The following is a 19169-nucleotide window of genomic DNA, read 5'->3' on the forward strand; positions in this document are numbered from 1 at the left end:
GATACTGGAGTACAACACACTACAAGAACAATGACTGCACACACAATTTTTTATTGGTATGTGTTTAGCCTCTTACATCTTAAATGTTTAAAAAAATCTTTTACGTGTGTGTCGGACCTAATGTGAACATGAAGTTGAACAATGGCTGCCATTATAGTGGTGAACAGGTAAGTTACATTGCACAAAAAGCCCAACAATTAAATCACCCTTGTGACGACATTGCACAGCTATTCAGATCGACAGATTTGAGTGTTTTCCTTTATTGTCCACCTCCTGTATACTTCCCTTGAGCCATATTCTTTCAGCATGAGCAAGAACAGCTGCATTTTATATTCTGTGGGGGTGCAATTGATGATGAAATGCAGTTTTACCTCTGCCCCAGCCACCCCCCAACACTCTCACTGCTTTGTATCCCCTTGCTCGGTTCTGATTTCCAATCCCTACCCGCGGAGAAGGGGACAATGCAAGAATCACATTTATATTCTGCACAAGTCAAGATAATGCGTTTCTCATCCGGCGACTCATTCTCTTCTTGCGGCATGTTCACTGCCTTCTCTCTCTATTAAAATTACAGCTTTGAGGATGAAATAATTGCCTTAAAGCAAAGAAACAACATCGAATAGGAGAGAGAATCGATTGAGAAAGAGCAATAGATTGTCTACCTGGAAATAGCCCGATGCGTACCGTACTTTATGTTGAGATGATTAAACTGTAGCATATTTTTAGTTCTTGGACACCCGCAGCAAGCACCCTCCTATTACCTATAGTTGAGATTTAGTAAGACCATAACTTTCATGTTTGCTACCTTTCATTCTGACATTTTTATAGACAACCCCTTGCAGGACTTATTCTAGATAATCCATCAAATGATGGCACGATATTGAATGTCTTATATATTCCATTAAATCATTCATAGCATGACAACCTGCTTACTTCATCCTTCTTTTAGTAATAACCTTTGACTTGATTACCATTTCATGTTAGTGAAACAGCAGTGATGACTCACTGACTGACCACTACTTTCGGGCAATTTAACAAAAACATGGGTTTGTTAACAACTGACAGAAGTGAAGGGACAGCACCTATTCAGAGATTCAGAGTACCACCTTAAATTCCGCATAGTATTATTATCATTAGGGCTGCAAGGGCACGGCATAATCACGGTTCGGTTAATGATGGATCCAGAAAGGGAAGAAAATGCAAAACATAAAAGTATGTATTTTTATATTGTCATACAAATAACCACAAAAAGTAAAATTGCAGTTGTTTGCTCGCCTCAGTAATTAAAACCACAGATGTCTGGACTGGTCGTCCAATATTATAGACAGTAAGTCCTCCTCTCGGAGAGCATAATACAGCTGTGGCCTCTTCGACTCACTGGCGTCCAATAAAGTACAGTATCTCACAAATGTAAAAAAATAAGCATTTTGATTTCCACTTTTTGTAGCGTAGTGTATCATTGCCCTTTGTTCCTGCCATCAGACAATACGGTGATTCACTTTCGCTCTGAGATCTTTATGATGCGTTCACTTTGTGATGGCTAGTTCTTATCTTTACCCTTTCCTCCTGCGTCTTTGGACCACTATTGGAGAAGTAGTCAGTGGTCACATAATTTAAAAGGTTTTCAAATTGTATTACAAAATAAGAGCAAGTTATTTGGTTACAACATTGGACTCTGTCTCAATGAGGGAGACTGACGAAGAGCAAAGTATGAAAGTACACAGAGTATATGTAGCAGTTGCCACACCCCACTAAACAGTGAAAGTTAAGCTTGTGTGAGTAAAAACAATGCATCTATTTTGTGTCTCCCAGTATTTTTCCATCAGTCATATGTAGATGTTGTACAACTCCAATTGCGTGATGTGTGTGTGTGTGTGTGTGTGTGTGTGTGTGTGTGTGTGTCATGGAGGGTGCGTGTGTGTTTTGTGAAGGCCTCGATGGGAAGATTTTAGACTGACAACGCACTGAACTATTAGACTGAATATAAAGTGTAAAAATAATATCTACCTGAGATTTCTATGTGTTTCCTTGTGTCCGTTTGATATCGTGCATGGAACCTTGAAAAGCATACTGTAGACCCTTATGCCAGTATTGATCAGATACTGATACTGACACTACTCGTGATATCAATACTATCAATATTTGGATCATCCCCCTAAGATCATGCCGTAAAAAAACTGTGTAAAATGCTTTGAAAGATGTTTCTTGATAAGAATAATTTAGAAACAGCAAAAAAGTTATGAGTGGTGTTTGTATGGGTCTTTTTGTTGAAACTTATGGGTTCCTGTACAGGTGTTCCGGTGTTTACCCACAGTCCAAAAACAGTATAATTATCTAACATACTGTATGCTATTGAAGGTTTATGAAAGCAAATCATGCCTCTTAGCTGGACTGCTTTTTTTTGTCCAATCAGATTTCAGCTTCCATGGGTTGCCATGTCAATTTAATCTGCACAAGGCCTTTAGAATCAGCAATGCTGGCCCTGCCACTCACATTACTGTATGTTAGCAAAGGGGCTGTTTCTTGAACCAGTCAGATTTTTGATTCGCCTTACCGGGCCAGCTAACAGGCATACAATAAAATAAGCATTTATCCATCCTCTGATTGGTTGATGTCTGAAAGCCTATTCCCTAATACTCAAAGTAATCATTGCGTTTGTATCGATGGTTTGTGTAATTGTGACGTGATAGCGGTGGTACTAAGAGATGAATTGGGTTGCTTAGGTCTACACTGAAGGCACAGGTGCAAAATGCACCACACGCCACTAATAAAAGTGAGAAAAACGCACCTTATTTGTTCAAAATGTTCTGCTTATTTAGTGTGAGTGGGGGTGGAGCTCATGATGCCTCACAAGTGTTGATATTTTCTGTGCCATGATGGCTGATATATTGTCCAGTTTGTGACTGAGCCCTCTGTCTATAGTATTTTCCCCTCAGAGACAGTGAGTTAATTAAAGATGATCTCATAGATAATGACTCTTGACTAGGCCATTTTTCTGCATTATCCTGCAGCATTTCGATACCTTTTTTTCTCTCAGCAGCTGCTGATTCTCCTGAATTACTTGTTTCTCTTCCACCAAGGTCAAAACTAAAATGCAGTGCACCTCCTTTTGGATTTTTTTCTGACTTGTTTTATTGTATTCATTATGCGTTGGTCTGACTATTTGCCAGGAAGTTATTTCCACCGGCATTTTTAGACAATTATCAAATAATTGTTTTTTTTTTATCCTCTATGACTTGCATCTTTGCGAATCCTCTTAGCATTCACACATGTGCTTTTCTGCACCAAACGTTGTTTTATTATTATAACATTAATGACGCTAACTGAAACAGATACAACATTTTCACCTAAGAAATAATATGAATTCAATTAATCTGTTCCAGAAAGCCAAAATGTTAACACAAAACATGGCTGTATTTGGGCTGTTGAATGATTAAAAATGTTAATCAAATTAATCAGTTTTCAAATTAATTCATCATGACTAATCACCATTTGCCACTATGTGTGAAATATGGCAATTTTTGCTTTTCTTTAATGTACAGACAGATAAACAGTTAAAGTCAGTGTTCGTGACTCCACAATAAGAAAGAAACAGGGCAAAAACGGCCTGCATGGAAGGGTTCCAAGATGAAACTCACTGTTGAACAAAAACAACATTAAGGGTTGTCTCGATTTTGCCAGAAAACATATTAATGGTCCCCAAGATCTTTTGGAAAATATTCTGTGGTCTGATGAGACAAAAGTTAAACTTTTTGGAAGGAGTGTGTCCCATTACATCTGGCTTAAAAGTAACGCCGCATTCAGAAAAAGAACATCATACCAACAATAAAATATGGTGGTGGTGGTGTGATGGTCTGGGGCTGTTTTGCTGCTTCAGGACCTGGAAGACTTGCTGTGATAAATGGAACCATGAATTCTGCTGTCTACTAAAAAATCCTGAAGGAGAATGTCTGACCATCTGTTGGTGACCTCAAGCTGAAACCAACGTGGGTTCTGCAGCAGGACAATGATCCAAAACACACCAGCAAGTCCACCTCTAAATGGCTGAAGAAAAACCAAATGAAGACTTTGGAGTGGCCTAGTCAAAGTCCTGACCTGAATCCTATTGAGATGCTGTGGCATGACCTTAAAGAGGTGGATCATGCTCGAAAATCTTCCAATGTGACTGAATTACAACAATTCTGCAAAGATGAGTGGGCCAAAATTCCTCCACAGCGCTGTAAGAGACTCATTGCAAGTTATCGCAAACGCTTGATTGCAGTTGTTGCTGCTAAGGGTGGCCCTACCAGTTATTAGGTTTAGGGGGCAATCACTTTTTCACACAGAGCAATGTAGGTTTGGATTTTTTTTTCCCCCTTAATAATAAACTGTTTCATTTAAAAACTGTATTTTGTGTTCGGTTGTGTTGTCATTGACTAATAAAAAAATCAGGAAAGGGGCAAACAGTTTTTCACACCACTGTATTTGTTGACCATTTATGTAGATATGGCCTTGAGCGGTAACATAACATTGCCATGTGTGACTTAGGTATTTCACAATTATATACTGTAGATACATATAAATTAATGATATCAATCCTTTTAATTGGCAATCCACACAAAATATTAGTGGTGACTTGCTTATATTCCGGTTGTAAATTCCTATTTCTGTAGAGTGACTGTACATTTTTCTGGGATATGTTAAAGTGAACTAATGAAGATTTAATGCTTGAAAATTAATGATTCCACACTTGTGCTCTTTTTGTAATCTCAACACAGCACGAGAAGAGAACGTGGCCACCTTTCGTGGTTCTGAATACTTCTGCTACGACCTCTCTCAGAACCCAATTCAAAGCAGCAGTGATGAGATCACGCTCTCCTTCAAGACGTGGCAGCGCAACGGCCTTATACTTCACACTGGCAAGTCGGCTGACTATGTCAACTTAGCGCTGAAGGATGGCGCCGTCTCCCTTGTGATCAACCTGGGCTCCGGAGCCTTTGAAGCAATTGTTGAGCCTGTCAATGGAAAGTTCAATGACAATTCATGGCATGATGTCAAAGTGACTCGCAACCTCCGACAGGTAAGGTAGAGAATGTTGCTCTTGGCAACTGCCCTTGTGGCCTATAGCTAGAACCGCTGCTGCATTTGGTTACTTGGTGGGTTTCTCTGCCCGAGTTGAAAGTTACCTGCAAAAGTATTTAGGATTTGCTCAGAGCACAGAATTGGGTGTTCAATGTTAGGTCCAAAATTGTAATAATTGAATTTGTCTTACTCACTGCAATACTCAACTCATCTGAATCTTTTCCATTTGATTTGTTTTTATGTACAAACAAACCATTGCTTCTCATAAGTTGATCTCTAACCTCCGCCACCTTTTTGCAAAGCAATCAGGTATTGGGTACACCATGATCAACACACTCCATTGTCTGGTAGATATCAGTCATTCGTTATTGTCGTTTTTGGGTGTTGGGTGCTGTGGATTCTTCCATTTGCTCTTTCTTTTACTTTGGACTATAAGTTTTACAATAACAATTCACAATTCAAAGGTTTGTATTTCTCAAAATTGATAATGGAATAACTTCTCTTTCCTCTTTTACTTGAGTCAAGCTATGACCTTCATTTTCAGTGGCTATGTTTACATGGAACGTTTCCCAATTCTTAGCATTATTTTAAACATTTGAATTTTAAGGTTTTAAGGTTAAGAATAATTTCACTTACATGTTGTAAAACATAGCTTGCCATCTTTATCACACGTTCCATCCAAAAGCTTAACTCTTGTTTCCTCATCATCCCAAACATCAAGCAAGTCAAATTGGGATTATGATATCGTCATACCTGCTGTATAGTCATCTCCATGATTTATTATTTGGACTTGGTATTACAATCCCTGAAATTTCAACACATTTCTTGACGGAGTCTTCCTTTCTCAGCCTTGACCACAAGAATGAGGCCAACCTTCGACACATCAGCTCATCAGCTGTGTACCTCAACTCAGGTGTTTCGGCTCTGAATCACAATACTCCTCAGTTAAGGAAGGCGCACCGTAGGCTGATTAGATGTGGGTGTGTCTCGACTTGTTGATTCATCCTTCAGTCATCCCAGGGCCCAGACAGGATCCTTTGTCCTAATCAATAGCTAATGGCTACATCTTTGTGGGACATTGGTCAGCACGTTGATGGCTTTCATTTGTGCTTGCCCACTGATTCCCAAGACCTTTAGGAACCTTGTGGTGGAACTGGTGATAAAGCCTCTGCACATCTAGCTTGGCCACACCTCATCCTTCTACCCTACTGTTTAAACTTTCGTCCCAGGTCTGCGTAATGGAGTTTTTTTTTCATTTAAAGGCCTCTGCGATAGGATCCTCACAAGGGTCTGTCAGTTCCACAAGAAAGTTGCGCTGACAGGGCTTTGACCAGATCTGTTGTACAGTGATTGCTGCAATCTCTGGTGGACAAGATACACTTGTCCAAGTCTACATAGAATACATCTCCTTGTCCCTGGATCCCTTAACTACTGTTGCCCCATCACCCCAAATATCAATCAATTCAAATTGTGATTATAGTATTAGCGTACCTACAATAGTGTAACCAATATTGACAAACTCTACATTGATGATCACATTTTGGCTAAGATATTTTGAACATGATTTTCAAAGGTATGGTCATCACTGTAACAAGTATTGCCTTTGTAGAGTTAATATTGGAATATTGATGTCCATGTAAACATAATGACATATGGTGGTCCTGAGTTTTTCCTTCAACTACAGCTTCTGTATATCCTTTTGGTGAGATTACTGTGGAAACTGTTCAGGCCATACTATAAGAAACACCAAAAAGAAAGCATGGGAGCACTGGCTGTGGATTGTATATATCCTTTATATCATCTTCATTCACATTCACTGATGAGGTAACCCACACTGCAGAGATATCATTATTCCATAAATGCAGTATGTTTTCAGGATTGTGTTCAATAGCTTTTTATCATAGTATTTGGAATCTACCACAAAAATATTAACAAAAAAGTCCACCAAGAAAACTGTTCAAATCTCACAAACAAAATCTAAAAACATTGCTTACAGTCTAGTAAGTACATTCTTACTCTATGCCAGCATTGGGAGTAAAGCAGTTCTTGCTTTCAAGTAACAGGTAATTAATTAATTACTATTTCAAATGTTACAAAGCAGTTACCATTCCCGACCAATTATTACCAATGTGGCTGCAGGATTGGGTCTCTGCTGTTTGCAGATGATGTGGTTCTGCTAACTTCATCGGGCCATGATCTTTAGCTCTCGCTGGATCAGTTTGCAGCTGAGTGAAGCGGCTGTGATGAGCATCAGCACCTCCAAGTCAGAGTCCATGGTTCTTGCCGCGGAAAAGGGTGAAGTGCCATCTCAAGTCAGGAATGAAATCCTTCCCCAAGTGGAGGAGTGTAAGTAAGAGATTGACAGGCACATTGGTGCAGCGTCTGCAGTGATGTGGACTCTGCATTAGTCCATTGTGGTGGAGAGGGAGCTGAGCCCAGAGGCAAAAGTCTCATCTATGTTCCTACCCTCACCTGTGGTCAGCTTTGGGGAGTGACCGAAAGGACAAGATCGTGGGTAGAAATGAGTTTCTGCCGTAGGGTGGCTGGGTTCTCTCTTAGAGATAGGTTAAGAAGCAATGTCATCCAAAAGAAACATAAAGTAGAGCCACTGATCCTCTGCATTGAGAGGAGCAAGATGAGGTGGCTGAGGCATCTCGTCAGGATGTCTTCTGGGCACGTCTGACTGGTAGGAGGCCTTGAGGAAGACCCAGGACACGTTGGAGAGCTATGTCTGTCAGGAGCTGAACAAAGCAACCTGGGAGAGGAAAGCCTGGGCTTCTCTTCTTAGGCTGCCGCCCCTTCACGACCCGATCTCGGATAAGAGAGATGGATGGCTGGACGGACATTACCAGTGTGGCGATTATGCGCTGATCTTGATATCAATGAAATGGGTGTCGCTTCAGTCGCCATGGTTCACTACTGCTACACAGGAAACTAAGTACAGTACGTAGTCAACAAGAGTTGTGGTTGTTCACTTTGAAGAAAACACCGTCCCTAGCATTTTGGTGGAGAACTGCAAATTACACACTCAGCCTCCGCCTCATCTCATGCAATGGCAGACGTAACTACAAAGCTAAATCCCAATTCTTTTACATATTTGAAGCTTTTTCAAAAAAAGTAACACAAAAACTACTTACCCTGCTAACTAATTACATTTATGTCAAAGTAATTCTGTTACTACTTCAATTACTTTTTTGGGTGGGAGTAACTTGTAACTACAACTCATTACATTTGAAAAGCAATTTACCCAGCACTACTCATTGCTGTTTTTGGGTTGATAGTAAAACCAAAAATATCTTTGCTTCATTAAATTTTTAATGATACCCTGCAGAGTGGGTCTTTCATCCTGTGTGACCTTGCATCCATTTTCAAATAATCATATTTATTTTTATTTTGCATCGTACTTGTTGTAACGTCTCAAGGAGAAAAGGAATCTCAAATTTGCTGTGTACACAACCCATTAATTGTCATGTTGAATCACAGCAAATATTATTGCAGTCTTTCTCTCTGCGGTGAACATATAAAAATCATGATTACATCAACTCTTGTATTCCACCCACATTGTCAGGTGACAATATCGGTGGATGGGATTTTGACCACCACGGGCTACACCCAGGAGGACTACACCATGCTGGGCTCAGATGACTTCTTCTATGTTGGCGGAAGCCCCAGCACGGCCGATCTGCCTGGATCTCCTGTCAGCAACAACTTCATGGGCTGCCTCAAAGAGGTAAGATGTCTTATTTACTGTGTTTCACAAACTGCTTGTGTGATGATAGTCTTGAACCATTTGTGTTATCAAAAGCATTCCAAAATTTCTCAAACAAGTAGTCCAGTGCTTTCTAGTGATAGCTGGGTTATTACAGAAATACAAGGGACTGCGTCACAGCAGCTCCCTCATGACAAGGCTTTGATACAAAGCAGAGTGGAGGTTTGTTTACATAGGAGCGTGAGCCTTCGTGATAAAAGTTCTGCAGAAAGGTGTCGCACATTTGGGTTGTTTTACAAAATTACACAAAATTTAATGGAACAATGGACTTATACAAGGATTGAAGTTGTAAATAATGTAGGTCAGTGCTTCTGGTAGTGTTGAGGTCAGCAGAGAAGGCCTTGCCGGCGCTGACTGCACACCTCTGAGCAATAGTGTTATGTCGGTGTAGACTCAATCATCCAGGTCATGGTAATCCGGAAAAGGTTGAATCAAGGCAACTGGACACTTATTGTTGGTTGAAGATGACGACGGCAACCCGTTGTAACCACCCACATGGGTGTCACTCACCAGGGGTATATACAGTAAACGGGAACTCCGCACCTCAAATTTGGAACTGAAGAAGCCTTTCAAAGAACACAATTCATGGCGTTTTTTTGTAAAAGGTAACAAGGTTATGAATTCATTTGTATAGTATTGAGTGAAGTATGTACTGTATTTGGTTCCATGTGAACTAGCGAGAATTCTGACCCCCACATACAGAATCAGCTAAGTGCCCATCAAACACACACTTGAGGCATGTCTGTCCAACTAAAAATCTGGAATTGATGAAAGTATATACATAGTATACAGCATAGTCGACATGAGTTAATCCAATCTCTATAAACGATCTAATTAAGGTTTTTATAATTAAGGAATTTAGGCAATTGTTTACTTAAAGTGAATGTAAACACTAATTGTCTGTTCCCTGGTAAGAATTTGAAGTCATAACATCAGAACATTGGCTTTTTAGTTGTTTTGCCTACACCAGTTTGTAAGGTGTGAGTTGCAAGGGTGCCTTGATCACCGAAACACAAACATGCTCAGACAGAAATATGCTGCTCCCTCAAGCTCATGATGTCATATCTAACACTTGAATGGAGTTGGTTGCTGCAGCATGGCGGCAGCAGGGAACTGGCTTTCTGTGACACAGTTCCATGACAACACACACACACACACACACGCACTGAGTGTGCACGGTATCATATGGGCTGCAGGGAGAGTGAGGAAGTAGCGCAGTAGCCATTTAATCCCCCTCTGGCCTACTTCCTACTCTGTGCTGTGCTTGGCAGGTTTGCCGTTCCCTGTATCACCCACTCCATGCAGGCAGTCTCAAATACAACAATAATAGCAACTTACAGACATGTAAATAGAAGCACACATTCATTTTGTCTCCGGTTAAGTATTAAACTCTAAAATACTGGCCACTCTGGGATTTCAGTCAGAGAACGCGCAGTCATCAGATGGATTCATCAACTTTAACTGTGAACTTGTAGTGTACACACGGCGCAATAAAAAAAAAAATACCACAGGGCTGCACTACAAAGCAGGATTTCTTCTTATCCAGATCAGTTTGAGGCTAAACTCCGGATATGCAGTCCGACTAAGCTATGTTACCCTGCTCCATGGCAGGTTATATTCGGGTTAAGAAATTAGACTATTAAAGCACTGCCTACTGTACAGAAAATAGTTTCCATTTTCAAGTATCTTAATTTTATTCACATATCAATCATCTGCTATGTGTTGTTGTCTGTCGTTCCAGTAAGCAAAAGTAAAATCAGTCTGTTATTTATATATTTTTATATATTTGATTTTGACTTGCTCCAACATTTCCCGGAATCCACTCAGGTTGCAGCTGAAAGAACAAAATTAAGCTGTCAACTACACCAAAAAGGAGTAATACAGTATATTGCAGTCCATAGAGTGCGTGCAGTGTCTATTTGTTCATTTAATTATGTGGCAGTGATTTCATGAAAGGTTCATATTCACGCAGCCTGCAATTTTCTGTTTCCTTGGGTTAGAAATATATCTTTATATTTTTCATACTTAATATTATTCAGTGTTCTTTCTGTGCCAAATAAGCTGCTCTGCTGCTGGCCAGTCCACTTGTTCATACACAGTCCCTTTAGCTGACTTTTCTGTGCTTGTTACGTCCTAAAATAATTTCAGTGCAACTTTCTCACAAAGTTGCGGCAACAAATTCAATTGTTTTCAATCACATTCAGAATGAGAAGCTTATTTTTTTCAATAACATTGCATCAGCTATCAATGCTTATCATTTGCTGTCAATGCATCAGCTATCTATCACCTCCAAAAAGCACAGGATTTCAACAAATAAACAAAATCTGCTTTAAAGTAATCTCTTTTTTATATTGGTTAATTGGTTCCAGACGCAACCGTGGTAAGTGAATTTCCACAAAGTCCATCGATCCCTTTTCTATGTCGCTTATCCTCACTAATTTCTGGAGCCTATCCCAACTGACTCCGGGCGAGAGGTGGGGTACACCCTGGACTGGTCGCCAGCCAATTGCAGGGAAAACAACCATTCACTCTCGCATTCATACTGTACCAGTACCCGGAGAAAAAACACGCACGGGAAGAACATGCAAACTCCACACACAAATGCCCAACGGAGATTCAAACCCAGATCTTCCCGATCTCCTGGCGGCGTGGCCAACATGCTAACCACTAGGCCATTTCCACAAAGTAGGATTCTTCATTTGTACATGTAATATCTTTGTAGTAAGAGCATGAAAAACCTATGTACGGCCTTCTAAATACATTTTTTTATATTATTAGAGCCCTCTAGACATGAATTCTACTGAGAATTACTGTATGGGCAAGGTCATTTTCAATGTATTGTTTATAGAGAACGTGTACGTTTAGGCTTCGTGTATTTAGCTACATTTCTTAACCAGTACTTACCCACAGTGTTTTCCAGAGAAATACAAGTACCTGTCCCATATTGAGTTGACAAGGCACGCACTTTTGACCCATATTACTGTGACAATCAAAACTGTAAAATGTGGAGTCTGTTGACGACAGCTTGTCACAGGCTAAGCCAACTGATGCTGGCGTGTCAGATCGCTTCCCTATCAGTCTCAATGGCGTTCTCCTTTTCTAGCATCTTTGTTTACACACGTTTCCTGGCTGTCACTGTGCTTCACACTGGCAGCTAGCTAGCTAGCTAGAGCTATCTACCTAGCTGGTCTGGTCATATTTGTCTTTTTACCCCAATGGCATGCAATGTGGTTAGTTTGGAGCTCGTTTTTGTCCCACGGGGAAGCTACGAGTGGGAGGCACATGCTTACTTTTTTAAAATGTCATTTAACAACTTTGCTCCCATTATCGTTCTAATAATCTCTTATCGTCACAACACACCAGTTGTGTGTGTAGGTCGCGTGACACAAACGTATAGCTTTATGAGTGACGCTATCCCAGGGGTCTCCAACAGATACGTAGCTCGTGAGTTACAAGTTGGTCGCCATCAGATTTTGAGAATATTTGCTTAAACGCTTCGTATTTGTTTATTGGCAACCTTATTCCACACATCGCATGTAGTTTACACCCATTTTTGTTGAGAATATTAGGGAAGTGTTGAGCGCAATCCATGGCGGTGATTTGATTTTAGTTGGGAAATGAACGATTGAACGATGGCTGGGTTTTGGGACAAGTTCCTGGAATGGAAACCGCGTTTACTTCGCAAAAGACAGCAGCATGTACCATGACAATGCCAGCGTACACAGTTGTAGTATGTTACAACAAATAAAAGAAACCAATTAACTAATATAATTATCGGCCCAATATTGGCATAAAAATGTGATATCGTTTTTTTACCGACAATGAAAGCTGATATAGAGCATTTAGCACCAAGGTCGCAACATTGCAACATTGCTGAATCATGTAGTTAATACTGTCTCGCTCACAAGCCTGTGAGGAAGAAGTAACTCTTTATTTAACAAGCAGAGTAACAACAAAGCTCGCAATGAACTTCCCAGCTCCATAGAATTCGCTTCACGGGGGGGGGAGTGTTACCGTTCCACATATCATTCTTACTCATGATGTCTTTAAAGAAAGAGCGAAATAAAACATCACACAGCAACGTAATAGTTAGATAGACAGACAAGACCCTACCAACTATGTGAGCCCTAAACGTGTAACTCAGGCGGCCATTTACAACAAGAGTATAGCAAACCATGCTGAAAAACAGGAAGTGCTTTTGTCAAAACCACTGCATCGAGCGTCAACATCACCGCCATATTGGATGTGGCAAGGCTGCGCTATAAGTAAATACAAATAAACGTACTTACTTTCAGAAAGCGCCTTTCTGCAAAGAAAATTAAGTTAATGCCTCTCGTTTTTACATTCACACACGCACTAATATACTTGGTAAACAGTTAGGCATTAAAAACTTTATGGATCCCAAACAGTAATTCACATTACATCACCTATAGAGCACAAAGTAGTGCCGATATACATATACACACATATATGTGTGTATATGTATAGGTATATGTATATGTGTGTGTGTGTGTGTAGTAGTAGATATTGTAGTTTTAATGAATAGTTTTATTGCAATAAAATAACAATATAAGATAAGAACCTGAAAGTTATCAATCAGAAATAAATAACCAGCAAATTAATGTATTTTAAACAATTCCAATTTAACTAAAAATAAATTAAATCTTTCCAAAAATAACATAAATCAAGGCACAAGAAGCACAAATGTACTGTTGTATCAAATATTTAATACATTGATTATCTACTCCGAGATGGGTGGAGTAGCCAACAAAACAAATGTACTCATTTAAGAGTATTGTTACTTATGAACAGTTGTACTCAAGCAAAAGATATGTGATGTTACACATGTCGGTATCGAAAATAATCGGAATCGGAAACTGAGAGTTGGATAATATCGGCATATCGGTTATCTGCAAAAAAGCCAACGGCCATCGGACATCTCTAAATTTACGTCATTTGTCGTTAAATATGAAACGACGTCTCAGCCCTTGAGGTTTTATACCATCTCTTTTAAACTATGACAGTACTCCCCCTTACACAGTTTCACATGTTCACCGGTAACCAGCTAGCCTTTTCTTCTATCCAACACCCTCTTATCCTGCACTCCCCACCATTATGGGGCTAATTTGCTTGCTAGCATTGCTCTTGTCCTCGCTATCCAGAGTGGCATTATAGAAAAATGTTTTGTTACCATGGCACCAAATTCTGGTTGCTCTCGGTAGCCCATGTGGCTGGCTGGCCCATGATTATTTTGCCTTTCATAAGCCAGCAATTACAGAGAAAGCCTACATCTCAGAGCCTACAAAATGCATAATGGCCTACAATAACGCATAATTGCTGTAATTGTCACCCCCCCTTCCCAGTACCACCTATCTGCCTCTCACATTGAGTCCTCTTTCTGGATCAGCAGATAGTGAAACACAAAGGACTGCACCCTGAAGAAGAAAAAAACACTGCAGTTCTCACATCCATCTCGTCACATTGCTTAACTTCTCTATTTGAATTTGTATGCCGTGTGTGTGCGTATTGTGTGTACTGTGTATATATGTAGTTCCCCGCAATACAATTATCTGATGTATACCTAGGGTGTCCAAAGTGCAGCCCAGGGGCGATTTGCGGCCCGCAGCTGTTTTTTTTTGTTGGCCCGCGGCACATTCTAAAAACATAATTTAACAAGAAAACCAACAGCATCAAAAATTGAAAACCCAACAGTAATTTTACAAGAATAAAGTCAAAACATGGAGGGAAAAAAGTTGTAATCTAACAAGAAAAAGTCATAGTTTTAATAATAATAATAATATGATTAATAATAATAATAATAATAATAATAATAATAATAATAATAATGATAATATTACGAAGACAAAATAACATAGCATAAAGTTGAAATACTTTACAAAGTCATTTAAGTTGTAATATTATGAGAAACAATGTTATGAGAATAAAAACCAAATATTATGGGAATAAATTGTTTATTCCGAGAAGCAAATTTACACAAAGAAAGTGGAAATCGTTGGAAAATTAAACAAAACAACAACAGAAATGAAAATATCAGCTGTAAATTTAGGAGATATAAGTCACAATACTAAGAAAATTGTATTGTAACAAGAAAAAAGTTGCAATTTGATGAGAATAAACTCAAAAGTTTTCATTTACGAAAAAGTGGGGGAAAAGTTATATTATGAACTGACTGTTCTCCATTTACCATACTGTATATAGGGGAGGATTTTTTTAGTCCCTTGCAACCATGAATGATAGGCTGTGGACCTGCTGCCAGGCCAGCAGGAGCAGATGGTTCTCGAACAGGCTTATGGGAGAGTGGGAGGAAGCTCCTGAAGCTGAATAGCATTGGGTAGTTCTTAAAGAGCATAGCAATGCAACTAGCCAGACCTATGTTTTTAGACAAAATACTAAACAAAGAAAAAGAGTCCTGATCATTTACCCAAATAGTGTGCACAGTTGTATATTATTTCTGATAACGACAAAAACGCTAGTTGCATCATATTCTTAGATCAGGACAAAACAGATGATTTAGTACGACTGAGGCGGCGTACTAACTCAAAACGAGAGTTACGTGTATATCAACGGTTATTACGGGATATCATTGCCTTGCGCTTATAAGGGTCAAGTGGCTATCCCAACAAAGTTGGTTATATTTCTTTGTCTGTCCTTACTGAATTTTCTCACAAGAACAGGATTCTGAGTGAATGACTTCCGGGGCATCTTGTCTGGATCCTCCCTGGTGAGGTGTTCTGGGGATGTCCAGCTGGAAGGAGGTCTCCGGGTAGATCTAGGGCACGCTGAAGGGAGGATGTCACACAGTTGGCCTGGGAACGCCTTGGTGTGCCCCCGGTGGCAGTGAAGAAGGTGGCCAGACCAGAGACCGGTCAGTCTGTTGCCCCCACAACTTGGACCTAGATAGCGGGAAACAATGGGATTCATAGAGCCTTAGTTACATGCATAAAGAATTCTATATTTAATCCTTCGTGACTTCCAGAGGTGGTGCATAAAACACTAAATGACATAACATGACATGACAATGTCACGTTCTAACAGTGCCACAAGGAATCAATCCACTTACAGTGAGTAGTAGTAGTTGACCTCAGCAAGAGCAGCACGCTCACTGGATGGGCAGTGGCGATGCTCACTCTGTAAAATTAAAATTGGTTGATGCCCAAAAGACTTCTGCCCATATGGCCTCTTGGGACTCCCCTCTCCCAAGATGTGGCAATACTCACGTCAATCCAGATGGAAAAGTGCAGCCCACTGCCCTGTAGGCATAATGCATAACATCCACAGCCCAGTGAGATAAATGCTTTGAGAGGGTACAACCTGTCCTTCAGCCAACGTGACGCACTGCTGGTCTGACTAATGCAGGACCTAGGTACCTTCAACATAGGACTTCAACGCCAACAAGCAACAGTCATCATCCCTGCCTGTTTCCAACGCAGCAGATTAGTATGCCAGTTGGATGGTATGATTAATATTATAGCGTGGCAGCACCTCCTTACGAAAGCAATATTGAGTCATCAGGGACCGACCTCAAAGAGTTGCTCACTGACGAGGTGTGGAATTCCACAACTTGGCCAAACCTAGAGGAAGGTTGTATTCCCAGACAACCAAGAGTGACACCACACTGTGGTACTCCACTGTGCCACCATCACCCTGGATGTGGCAAGACCTAATCCTGTGTGTTGCCTGTGTGTTGAGAGCATCCAATCTCTGTTACGGACAGAATTAATGGATTCACTTAGCTGTGGTTTGGCCACGGCAAGGTTGGATCACCTCCGGCTCAAGTGCCGCACCCGCCCGAGGTCAGGTCACCTACCGCTGCCCTTTCCGCTCCACGCCAGGCCAAGGTTGACTCACCTCCTACCCTAATTCACACCAAGGTAGGGTCCAGTTGCCCCTCTACCCACTTCCTCACCTGCGGCAATGGGGTGTGAACTTCAGACGCCCACCTTCCCGCCAGCTGCTGCGTCGCTCTACTCACCGTCGTCACCTGGATCTTCTTTGTCGACTGTAAAGACACCGGGCACTGGTTATGGAAACATGGCTGCCAATTTGCGTCAATGGCCTCTCCGACCATCATCAAACATTCATTCACATTTATACACCAGTGTGATCGTCACTGGAGGCAAGGCGAATGACGTGTCTTGCCCAAGGATGCAGCAGCAGTGACTCAGATGGAGGAAGCTGGTTTTGAACTGCCAAGCTTCCAGTTACTGGATGATTCGCTCTAACTCCCGAACCACTGCCGTCCACTGTCTATTGACACATTTTGCATATATATTTATGGTTTAATGTGTGTCTCAAATCGCATTGTTGAATATGATTGGACAGGTGGGTGTTGCATCCCCTATTCTGGCACCAAGGATGAGGTTGCGCTATGGTCGCCTCTATGGTCAGAGTTTTGAGTAAATGCTAGGGATGTGAGCGGTAAACTGTTGTGACGGGATATCCGGTGTTTGAACGCCAAAGTTTGGAACCTCTTTGGATTAATTTCGAGAAGGGTGCAGAACTTGATCAACCAGACCAACAGGGGTGAGTATGCTTGCTAGCTAGACGGCTTTTGAACGCCGAAGTTTGGAACATCTTTGGATTAATTTCAAGAAGGTTGCAAGCAGAATTCACCAAGCTTTGGGTTGTTCACCCATTAATAGGGAATGTAGGACCAGCAAGACCTATAGCTCGGGACATTTTTTAACATGATAAAATGTATTTATTTTATTTATTTTTGCTGACATTTAAAGTAAAACATTACAGAAATCACAGAGTTAAAAATAACATTCAAAATCATAAAGTTTTTTATGCATTTTAATCCATCCATCCATTTTCTACCGCAGTGCGGGCGGCCAGAGCCAATGCCAGCTCCTTTTCAGACACCAAAACTTGATTATTACTGGACCATGCGGTAGCCTACCCGGGTCATTGAGAGGTCAAGGTGTAAACTCCGATCTCTTAATCAAATAGTCAGCTAGCTAATTCAGCAGAGCCAACTCTTTTGATGAAGAAGATGGCGAAAAGAAAGAAAGATACGGAGTAAGGTGCAAAACCATGCAGCAACAGAAGTTACATTAATGGTAAAAAGTATTTTATTTATTATTGGTTAGCATCAGTATAACAACAAAAAGGACCAACAAGCTAAAACAGCATTTTCATTGCACTCATGTGACAAATACTTCTATTTACTTATCTGTGCTTGGAAGAGATGAGCCATTATATAAGGGGCTTTGCAATATGTATTTATTTTGTATTATTAATTGGACTGAAGGTTATATTTCATTGTTATATTTGATATAGATAGATTGATTGATGTTTATTGTCATTGTACCTGGTATACAACCAAACTTCCATTTCTAGCAACATTAAGACATGCTAAAACTTAAAATTTGCAAATCCAAATTTAGCAGGTATAAAAATACAGATATAAAATATAGAATGTAAAATATTGATCCTATCAAAGAAAAAGATGTTCCTACCAAACTTTTCTTTTCTCAACAATATATACATTTGACATGTTATTCTGCGGACTTTATTTACAGCATGCTTGGGGATATGATGTGCTCTTTTACACATACAATACTGTAAAAATGACACATTTATATTATGTCTTCTTTATTTTATAATACAAGATTACGTAATATCTACATCAACAAACATTAACCGTAGAAGTGAATCGAATCGAATCATTTGTACAATGCATAGAATCGTATCAAATCGTTCTGTTTTTAACACATATCGTTTTTGAACCTGTGTATCTAGATTCAAATCGAATCGTCTGTCACAAAGAGATTTACATCCCCAGTAAATGCTGTACCTATGAAGTAGTCATACCATTAATGGGACTCCGGTTCATCGTCCAAATTATTGAATACGATGTCACAAGGATATCTGGGTTCTAATGTCCATTTTTGTTTTAAATTCTGGTCTCTGCTTGCATGTGTTTTCACCAGGTATGTATTCTGGCTTCCTCCCACATTACAAAACATGCATGTTTGGTTAAGTAGAGACTCTAAATGGCCTATTGGTGTGAACGTTAGTGCGAATGGTTGTCTGTCTTATGTGCTCCTTGATTGACTGGTGACCAGTCCAGGGTGTACCTCCCTATCACTTGTAGTCAGTTGGCTATAATGTATATTTAAATACTGGATGGATGGCTAATGTCAGGTTTCTTGGAAAGTCCCACTCTACAGCACAAAAGTGCTCAAATGTCGTACAAATCAAATGATTTCAAATGCACAACTTAGTTCGGTGTCAATATGCACTAGGTGTGACTGCTGGGAGGCGTTTAATTGTGAACTGGTGAAATGCAGTGAGGGAATAACCTATGGTAAGG

The 19169-nt window shown here is 40.2% G+C and overlaps 1 protein-coding gene across 15 annotated transcripts in view; it reads left to right on the plus strand.

Moving 5' to 3' along the window:
• nrxn3a (neurexin 3a) overlaps positions 1-19169 on the plus strand; it is a 177105-nt gene that overhangs the window by 74813 nt on the left and 83123 nt on the right. For all 15 annotated transcript variants that reach the window (XR_008573310.1, XR_008573311.1, XR_008573306.1 and 12 more), the window contains exons 6-7: positions 4758-5059; positions 8630-8791. Coding sequence is in view for 6 of the 15 variants with exons in the window: in XM_054795478.1 (XP_054651453.1) it covers positions 4758-5059; positions 8630-8791 (464 nt within the window). In the remaining 9 variants the exon portion in view is untranslated. The remainder of the gene's footprint in view (positions 1-4757; positions 5060-8629; positions 8792-19169) is intronic.

The sequence above is a fragment of the Dunckerocampus dactyliophorus genome, chromosome 13 (assembly GCF_027744805.1).
Source record: "Dunckerocampus dactyliophorus isolate RoL2022-P2 chromosome 13, RoL_Ddac_1.1, whole genome shotgun sequence".
Lineage (NCBI taxonomy): Eukaryota > Metazoa > Chordata > Actinopteri > Syngnathiformes > Syngnathidae > Dunckerocampus > Dunckerocampus dactyliophorus.